This window comes from Sapajus apella, unplaced genomic scaffold (genome assembly GCF_009761245.1).
Source record: "Sapajus apella isolate SASKATOON/1434 unplaced genomic scaffold, GSC_monkey_1.0 scaffold2, whole genome shotgun sequence".
Taxonomy (NCBI): Eukaryota; Metazoa; Chordata; class Mammalia; order Primates; family Cebidae; genus Sapajus; species Sapajus apella.
In genome coordinates this window covers 80254116-80264136 of record NW_022436942.1, presented here as the reverse complement: position 1 = coordinate 80264136, position 10021 = coordinate 80254116, and the positions used below count along the sequence as shown (strand labels likewise).

The 10021-nt window shown below is 46.7% G+C and overlaps 1 protein-coding gene across 7 annotated transcripts in view; it reads right to left on the bottom strand.

The window, feature by feature from the left end:
• Nucleotides 1-1061: 1061 nt before the first annotated feature.
• WDR66 (WD repeat domain 66) overlaps nt 1062-10021 on the bottom strand; it is an 85050-nt gene continuing 76090 nt past the window's right edge. For all 7 annotated transcript variants that reach the window (XM_032242470.1, XM_032242477.1, XM_032242474.1 and 4 more), the window contains 3 exons: nt 5837-6065; nt 3937-4038; nt 1062-1333 (listed from right to left, as the gene is read on the bottom strand). In XM_032242470.1, coding sequence (XP_032098361.1) covers nt 1221-1333; nt 3937-4038; nt 5837-6065 — 444 coding nt within the window. In that variant the 3' untranslated portion in view covers nt 1062-1220. The remainder of the gene's footprint in view (nt 1334-3936; nt 4039-5836; nt 6066-10021) is intronic.

Sequence of the window (10021 nt, the reverse complement as noted above, 5' to 3'; positions counted from 1 at the left end):
GGCCCGTGCTGTCTGCCCCAAGGTCACAGTGACACAGCCTGGTTTGGGGTAGACAGTTCTGTTACATGTTCCGGGGCATTCCAAAGACTCACTGTGCCAGATTTCCAGCTGGACCCCACGTAGTGGAGGGGGCTTCGTGCATGAGTACCGATGTGGTTGTCATTGTTTCTCTGCCGCAGAATGTGCCTTCAGAGAAAGCCACTTTAAGCGGATCCGAAATGTTATCTTAGATGCTGGTTTCTCTAGGGAAGAAGCTGGTCTGGGGGGTGTGCTGGGCGGGGCGTGTTGGAGAATGACTTCACTTTTGCCTGAATGAGACCTCAGAATGGGTGACAAAATTCTAAAGTCAGCCTGTAACTCTCATCTGTTCACACTACAATGCTATGCTGTTTTCAAGGCCAAAATCTTGCTATAAACTTAGTAACATCCCCTAAATGTCCCAGAGCTGGGGAACCGGCCCCGCGGCCCAGCGGAGTGTGAGGTGGCCAAGCCACCACACTGGTGAGTGTGGGTGCGAGAGAGGCCCCAGCCTCTGCTGGGCGGGACTATTCTGTGGTTTCTGGCCCAGGTGCAGCGTGAACGGATTCGGGGGGGGCTCAGAAGGGCTTCTGCATTTTCCTGGCAGCTGCCACTGGGGTTACGCATGGCTAGCGATGCTCTTTATAACGGCCACACACCGCCGTTTGGGTGTTTTGCTGATAAGAAGCCACAATCCGGGACTCTCAGGAGCCTGACACACCCGGCACTCCCACCCCACCCCACACCAGGCAGGGGTGATCCACACTGGGCCACACTGGGTGGAGGGTCCAGGCAGCCCTGCAAGGAAAGGGGATGAGGCCATGGACCATCATTTCCCTGGACCATACGTGTCGTGAGGCAGGTCTGCTGCAGGCTGAGGACCCCTCTGCCCTGAGACCACGCCCCTCTGTATTCCGTGCCACCCCATGCAGGCGGCATCGCCAGAGACCCAGGGATCCAGCCACCAAGTATATCCAGCTGCCAGGGTTTTTCTTGCCTCCGCCCACTTTTCTATTTCAGAAACAGTGGAATGTCCAACTTTGTGAATTCCATTGCTCACCAGAAATTTGCTTTAATGTCTAAATGTTCTAAAGATGGGGGGGGGGAAGGGAAATACATAAAAAGCAGTGCCTCATGAAAAACATAGCAAGTGCATCCACACACATCCAAAGTCTTTTGTGCTTTAAACATTCTTGATAACTTCACTGACCATCCTGGCCGGAATCTTCTGAAATGGTTAAGCCAAGAATTTCAGTTGCGAATATTTCTGCAGTGATTTCGTCCGGAAGCTCTTCTTCAAGGCAAATTTCTGAACCTAGCCAAAACAAGAAAAGAACACCAAATGCCTTCATGATAATTACGTTTCTTTCTCTGTTGCCTAGGCTGGAGTGCAGTGAGCAATCGTAGCTCATTGCAGCCTTGATTTACTGGGATCAAGTGAGACTCTTACCTCAGCCTCCCAAGTAGCTGGGACTACAGGCACACACCACCACACCCAGCTCATTAAATTTTTTTTTTGTATAGACGGGATCTTGCTATGTTGCCCAGGCTGGTCTCAAACTGCTGGCTTCAAGTGATCCTCCCACCTCAGACTCCCAAAGTGCTGGGATTACAGCTACCACACCCGGCCACCATGATTACGTTTCTAACTCAGAAGGATTTTCCAAAAACACAAGGAAATGCTACTAAACAAAAAGAAGAGGTGCTTTGTGCTGTGATGTGGCTTTGATTCCTTGAAAACCTCTGGGTGGAAATTGGTTAAAAATCTCTCCTTTGCAGAAAAGAACATTGTTAACCAAATCTCTGCAAACCTCTCTGGAAAGCCTTAACCACATGGTATGACTGATTTTTCTGTTTCAAGGTACCTGGGATCACAGCATAAATATATAACAATTGGTAAAGGCACATTCTGAGATCCGAAGTACATGAAGGAATGGGGTAGGGAGAGCTTGCAGGTTGGGAATGACCCGTTAGATACTAGAGTCTGGAATTATCTGAGTTCAGGGACTTTGTTTACTTTGATGTGGGGAATGGATAACAAAAGGAGAGAGAAAAGGGAATGGGTGAGGGGCCTTTGCACCCTCCTCGGTCTTGGTGACGGTGGTGGGATCTGACCACCCCTGGGCTTGTCAGCAGAGGTGCTCCTGCACCTGTGAGCCTAGAAGAGCCGTTTAGATTGGTTCCTCCCGAGCTGAAAGTCACAACCCTAACTTCAGGTTCAGTGCACTAAAAGAAGGTGAAAAATACTTAGGCTATAGCAGGAAGGGAGAGGAGGATGACCTTTAAAAATCTGAAAGTTGGCCTACATGGTGGCTCACGCCTGTAATCACAGCACTTTGGGAGGCTGAGGTGGGCAGATCACGAGGTTAGGAGATTGAAACCATCCTGGCTAACAGGGCGAAACCCCATCTCCACTAAAAATACAAAAAAATTAGCTGGGCGTGGTGGCACGCACCTGTAGTCCCAGCTACTTGGGAGTCTGAGGCAGGAGAATCGCTTGAACCCAGGAGGCTGAAGTTGCAGTGAGCCGAGATCGCGCCACTGCATTCCAGCCTGGGCGACAGAGCAAGACTCTGTTTTAAAACAAACAAACACAAAAATTCGAAAGTTTTGGCAGCCTGCAGCTGAGCTTGTGCTGCCCACCAAGTTGTTGCTCTCTCCTTCTCCAAATCCTTCTCTCTCTTTTTTAAAAAAATTGAGCCGGGCGCGGTGGCTCAAGCCTGTAATCCCAGCACTTTGGGAGGCCGAGGCGGGTGGATCACGAGGTCAAGAGATCGAGACCATCCTGGTCAACATGGTGAAACCCCGTCTCTACTAAAAATACAAAAAATTAGCTGGGCATGGTGGTGCGTGCCTGTAATCCCAGCTACTCAGGAGGCTGAGGCAGGAGAATTGCCTGAACCCAGGAGGCGGAGGTTGCGGTGAGCCGAGATCGCGCCATTGCACTCCAGCCTGGGTAACAAGAGTGAAACACCGTCTCAAAAAAAAAAAAAATTGAGACAGGTTCTCACTCTGTTGCCCAGGCTGGAGTACACTGGCACAACCCTAATTCACCGCAACCATGAACTCCTGGGCCCAAGTCATCCTCCCACTTAAGCCTCCTGATTAGCTGGGCACCACTATGCCCAGATAATTGTTTTATTTTATTTATTTATTAATTTTGAGATGGCATTTTGCTCTTGCTGCCCAGGCTCACTGTAACCTCCACCTCCTGGGTTCAAGTAATTCTCCTGCCTCAGTCTCCCAAGTAGCTGGGATTATAGGCATGCACCACCATGCTTGGCTAAGTTTTGTGTTTTTAGTAAAGATGGGATTTCACAATGTTGGTCAGGCTGGTCTTGAACTGCTGACCTCAGGTGATCCACCCACCTCGGCCTCCCAAAGTGTTGGGATTACAAGTGTGAGCCACTGTGCCCAGCCTGTTTTATTTTTTTTGTAGAGATGGGATCTTGCTATGTTGCCGAGGCCTGTCTCAGATTCTGGGGCTCAAGCGATTCTCCTGCCTCCTCTCCCCAAAGTGCTGGGATTACAGGCATGAGCCATGGTGCCTGGCCCCCAAGTCTTTCCCGGCATACCTCTTCTTCTGAAACAGCTGCCAAACTGGATCCTCTACTGGTGGCCAACATTCACCCACCCCAGCTGGCAAGATGACAGATCAGTGGAACAAAAGGAAAAACAAGCCCACGCGCAACAAAAGGACGGACGGAGCGCAGGAACAAAAGCTTCATCTCTTCAGCGTGGCCACCACTCACTGGTCTTTCCATAACTTATTCGTGTGGGATTCCCAACAGACTTACTTTGTTATGTGCACAGTCTTAGGGAGAGTGGCTTCCACCAATCAAGAGAAATAAATGTACTTAAGTCTACAAGAAATTAGTGAGCCACGGCTACATGCCCAGACAAAGCCAGCCAGGGTACCTTTGACAGAGGAGGTTGCAGGCTCGGATTTCCATCCCTCAGGATTCAGGCCAAACAGCGAAGCAAAGCAATCCAACATCTCCTCCTCCGTCATGTGCTCACCTGTGTGTCATAGAGTAAGAAGGTGGTTGCTTAGCTCTTGGGGCTAAGCATACTCTCAGGGCTTGGGGGTTATTATTCAGAGGGCTTAAGGAGAATCATCCCACTTTTTTTTCTTTTATACAATTAAACAAAAAAATTTAGGCTGGATGCGGTGGTGCATGTCTGTACTCCCAGCACTTTTGGAGTCCAAGGTGGGTATATCCTTGAGATCAGGAGTTTGAGACCAGCCTGGCCAACATGGTGAAACCCCGTCTCCTTTGGGAGGCTGAGGCGGGTGGATCACGAGGTCAAGAGATCGAGACCATCCTGGTCAACATGGTGAAACCCCGTCTCTACTAAACTACAAAAAAAAATTAGCTGGGCATGGTGGCGCGTGCCTGTAATCCCAGCTACTCAGGAGGCTGAGGCAGGAGAATTGCCTGAACCCAGGAGGCGGAGGTTGCGGTGAGCCGAGATCGCGCCATTGCACTCCAGTGTGGGTAACATGAGTGAAACTCCGTCTCAAAAAAAAAAAAAAAAGAAAAAAAGAAACCCCGTCTCTACTAAAAATTCAAAAATTAGCTGGGTGTGGTGGCGCTACTTGGGAGGCTGAGACAGGAGAATTGCTTGAACCCTGGAGGTAGAGGTTTTAGTGAGCTGAGATCGTGCCACTGCATTCTAGCCTGGGCAACACAGCGTGACTCTGTCTCAGAAAAAAACAAACAAACAAAAAATAACTTTTTTGGTGGATATGAAGTCTTACTATGCTAGCCAGGCTGGTCTTGAACTCCTGGGCTCAAGCGGTCTTCCTGCCTCAGCCTCCCAAAGTGCTGGGATTACAGGTGTGAGCCACCATGCCAAGCCCTTTTTCTTTAGACACAAAGACAATCTGGAATCCCATAGTACTGTCACATATACTTCCTTAATGGTGTTAAACAGGGTCCTCCAGGCAGGGAAAACACGTGGGTCTGGCACAGAGAAATAAGGCAGCGTGCTGCTGAGACCAGGCTCTACATCATTTCAAATTCCTTCTTATCAGGACCACCCAGCTGGACTAGAATGAAAATGTCATCCAGAGAGAGTTTACTTGACATCCTCATGGACAATAATGAGAAACATAGTAGGTAAAAATTAAAAAGTTTACTTTGGTCTGGTTGCATTCCACAAATGCAATCCAAATCTTTTTATTCTTTTTTCCTTCTTTTTTTTTTTTTTGGCAGAGTCTTGCTCTGTCACCCAGGCTGGTGTGCAATGGCATAATCTTGGCTCACTGAAACCTCTGCCTCCCAGGCTCAAGTGATTCTCCTGCCTCAGCATCCCAAGTAGCTGGGATTACAAGTGTCCGCCACCACCCCCATTTAATTTTTGTATTTTTAGTAGAGATGGCGTTTCACCATGTAGGCCAGGCTGGCCTTGAACTCCTGACGTCAGGTGATCTGCCCGCCTCGGCATCCCAAAGTTCCGGGATTAGAGGTGTGAGCCACCATGCCCAGATCAACACAAATCTTATGACACCCTGTGAGATGGATCAGCTGGCATTTTTATTCCCATTTTACAAGTAAGGACGCTGAGTCTTGCTGAGGTTCAGGAAGCTGCAACACAAATTGCATTCTTCTGCTTTTTAGCTCCGGGTCCTTCCCATTACCTTGTACTTGCCAGGGATGCAGGTGGGTCAGCCAGATCCTTCGTGGCTCAAATCCGGTCAAATCACCTCTTTCATGAAAGACGGAGCTCCCACAGGGGCTGGCTCCCGACACTCAGTTCTCTACACGGGGAATGGCCCCAGGATGTTCCCAGACATCCCGGTGTATGTGCTTACCTTTGGTAACGAGCAGTTTCAGGAAGTCCTCTCTTCGGATGGCCTTTTCACCTTTGGAGTTGGTGTAACCGAGCACCTCAAAGCTCTTGTGGATGCCACTCAAGGTGTTACCAAAAGGTGGCCTGTGGTTAAGGTACACTCTGAGGAAATCTGGTAAGTTGATCTTGTCGATTAGCTTTCCGGTGTCCACATACTCCCCAAACTTGATTTCGTTAAATATATCCTCAATCTAGGGGAAATATATTTAAAACAGAGACCACAGTAAATAGAAAAGGCACCCGGATAGATTTCTAAAAATCAGAAAGTAGGGCTGGTGCGGTGGTTCACACCTGCAATCCTAGCACTTTGAGAGGCTGCGGCTGACAGATCACTTGAGGTCAGGAGTTCAAGACCAGCCTGACCATCATAGTGAAACCCCGTATCTACTAAAAATATAAAAATTAGCCAGGCACAGTATGAGAATTACTTGAACCCCAGAGGTTGAGGTTGCGGTGAGCCAAGATCATGCCACTGAACTCCAGCCTGGGTGACAGAACAAGACTCTGCCAAAAATAAAAATAAAATAAAAATTGGAGAGTAACAGACAGATGTTCATGGTTAGCTTAGAACATGTCTGTCATGGGTTGAAGTCCTAACCCCCAGGACTTCAGAATATGATCTCGTTAAAAAGAGGGTCAGTGCAGATAGGATTCGTTAAGATGAGGTCATGCTGGATGGAGTAGGTGGGCCTTTACTCCAGCATGGCAGGCATCCTTTTAAGAAAAGGAGAGAGTGCTCAGGCGCAGTGGCTCACACCTGTAATCCCAGCACTTTGGGAGGCTGAGATGGGTGGATCACCTGAGGTCAGAAGTTGGAGACCTGCCCGGCCAAAATGGTGAAACCCTGTCTCTACTAAAAATACAAAAATTATGCAGTCATGGTGATGAGCACCTGTAATCTCAGCTACCTGAGAGGCTGAGACAGGAGAACTGCTTGAACCGGGGAGGCGGAGGTTGCAATGAGCTGAAATTGTGCTACTGCACTCCATCCTGAGTGACAAGAGTGACACTCCATCGCAAACAAACAAAAAAAAAGAGACAGAGAGAGAGAGAGAAGATGACCATGGAAGGCAGAGATCAGAGCGATGTAGCCTTAAGCCAAGGAATGCTAAGGACTGCTGGTACCCACCAGCAGCTGGAAGGGGCTAAGAAGGACTCTGTTCTTCTCAACAGTTTCACTGGGAGCGTGGCCCTGTTAACACCTTGATTTCAACTTCTGTGAGAGAACAGATTTCTGTGGCTTTAAGCCGCCCAGCTTGCGGGACTTTGTTAAGGCAGCCCTAACACTGTGTCAAATTTCTCAACACTGGCAATGAATACATCAGAAGCACTGGCATGAACTCGACTTCACGTGATCACCTTGCACCTAAGGACTGATAGTGCATCAACTACTTCCCTACCTGTGAGAAGATATTCCCTTCATTTTAAAGATAGAAGCATCAATAATTTAGAAATTAGTCTATCTGAATAGGAAAATTTAGTGTAAAAGCCAAATATAGAAACTATGTTCCCAGTAAGTTTCTTTAGACAATTAACTGTACTGGCCGGGCGCGGTGGCTCAAGCCTGTAATCCCAGCACTGTGGGAGGCCGAGGCGGGTGGATCACGAGGTCAAGAGATCGAGACCATCCTGGTCAACATGGTGAAACCCCGTCTCTACTAAAAATACAAAACATTAGCTGGGCATGGTGGCGCGTGCCTGTAATCCCAGCGACTCAGGAGGCTGAGGCAGGAGAATTGCCTGAACCCGGGAGGCGGAGGTTGCGGTGAGCCGAGATCGCACCATTGCACTCCAGCCTGGGTAACAACAGCGAAACTCCGTCTCAAAAAAAAAACAAAAACAAACAAACAAAAAAAAACTGTACCATGATTCCTTTTTCCTTTATTTCCAATTTTACTCTGCAACATTTGATATGTACAACAGATTATATGTAACATATATGTAACTTATATGGTATAATTATTATTATTTTTTGAGACAGAATCTTGCTCTGTTGCCCAGGCTTGAGTGCAATGGTGCGATCTTGGCTCACTACAACCTCTGCCCCCCGGATTCAAGTGATTCTCCTGCCTCAGCCTCCCGAGTAGCTGGGACTACAGTCAGGCACCACCACGCCCAGCTAATTTTTGTATTTGTAGTAGAGATGGGGTTTCAGCATATTGACCAGGCTGGTCTCAAACTCCTGACCTTGTGATCCACTCACCTTAACCTCCCAAAGTGCTGGGATTATAGGCGTGAGCCACCGTGCCCAGCCTATATGGTATAATTTTTATTTTGCCACAAACAATGTTAACACCCTGAATGGTATAATTTTTTAAATGAACACCTAAGAAACCATCAGTCATTGAAAAGATCAACAGAATTGACAAATCTTTATTTGCATTTTTTAAAAAACTGTTTTCTGGGTAATGTGCCATGGAGAGCAAATCTTTAGCTAGATTAATAAAGAAAAATAAGAGAAGAAGCTCAAATTTCTAAAATTGAGAATGAAAGAGATGACATCAGTACCAGCCCTATGGAAATAAAAATGAGCATAAGAGGTCAGGCACAGTGGCTCATGCCTGTAATCCCAGCTTTGGAAGGCTAAGATGGGTGGCTCACTTGAGGTCAGGAGTTTGAGACCAGTCTAGCAAACATGGTGAAAATTATCCAGGAATGGTGGTGTGTGCCCAAAATCCCAACTACTCAGGAAGCTGAGGCAGGAGAATCACTTGAACCTGGAAGGTGGTTGCAGTGAGCCAAGATCATGCCACTGTACTCCAGCCTGGGAGACAGAGTGAGACTCTGTCTCAAAAAAAAAGAGCAGAAGACAATTCTACGAACAATAGCATGCTAACAAATTAGATAACTTCAATAAAATAGAAAAATTTCTACAAAGATACAAATGACCAAAACTTACTAAAGAAGAAACAGAGTATTTGAACTGGCCTGTAAAAAGAAGAGAATTTGAATTGGTCATTTAAAAATATTCCACAAAGAAAAGCCAAGGACCAGATGCCTTCACTGGAGAATTCTACTAAATATTTAAACAAGAACGTTGGCCAGGTACAGTGGCTCACACCTGTAATCCCAGCACTTTGGGAGACCAGTGTGGGTGGATCACGAGGTCAGAAGTTCCAGACCAGCCTGGCAGTGAAATCCCGTCTCTACTAAAATTACAAAAATTAGCCAGGCGTAGTGGCCCATGCCTGTCGTCCCAGCTACTCAGGAGGCTGAGGCAGGAGAATTACCTGAACCCAGGAGGGAGAGGTTGTAGTGAGCCAAGATCATGCCACTGCGCTCCAGCCTGGGCAACAGAGTAAGACTCCATCTTGGGAAAAAAAAAAAAGAAAAGAATACTAATTTTCCACAAACTCCACAAAAATAAAAGAAAAAGGAATGCTTTCCAATTCATTCCACAAGGCCAGCATTCTCCTGAGACCAAAATCAAAGATATCACAAGAAAACGACACTACAGACCAAGGTTTCTTATGACTTTAGATGTAAAAATCCTCCAGAAAACACAAGAAATTGAATCCAGGAGCATACAAAAGGATTGTGCACCATGATCAAGTGGGATTTATCCCAGGAATGCAAGGTTGGTTTAACACATGAACCTCAATTAATATAATACATTATTATTAAAGAATAAAGGACAAAAAACACATGATCATCTAAACAGACACAGAAAAAAAGCATTTGACAAAATCTAACAACTTTACATGATAAAAACATTCAACAAGCTAGGAATAGAAGGAAGCTTCCTCAACCCAATAACGAGTATGTGTAAAAAACCCACAGCTAACAGCATACTTAATGATGAAGGACTCAATGCTTTCTCCTCCTAAGATCTGAAAAAAAGACAAGGATGTCCACTCTCACCATTTCCCTTTTTATTTTTTCTTTCTTCCTTCTTTTTTTTTTTTTTTTTTTTTTTTTTTTGAGACAGGGTCTTATTCTGTCACACAGGCTGGAGTACAGTGAGGCAATCTCAGCTCACTGTAGCCTTGACTCTCAGGCTTAAGATCCTCTTACCTCAGCCTCCAGAGTACCTGGGACTACAGGTGTGCTGCTCAACCATGCCTCGCTAATTTTTGTACTTTTGTAGAGACGGGTTTTACCATGTTGCCCAAGCTGGTCTCAAACTCCGGGGCTTAAGCAATCTGCC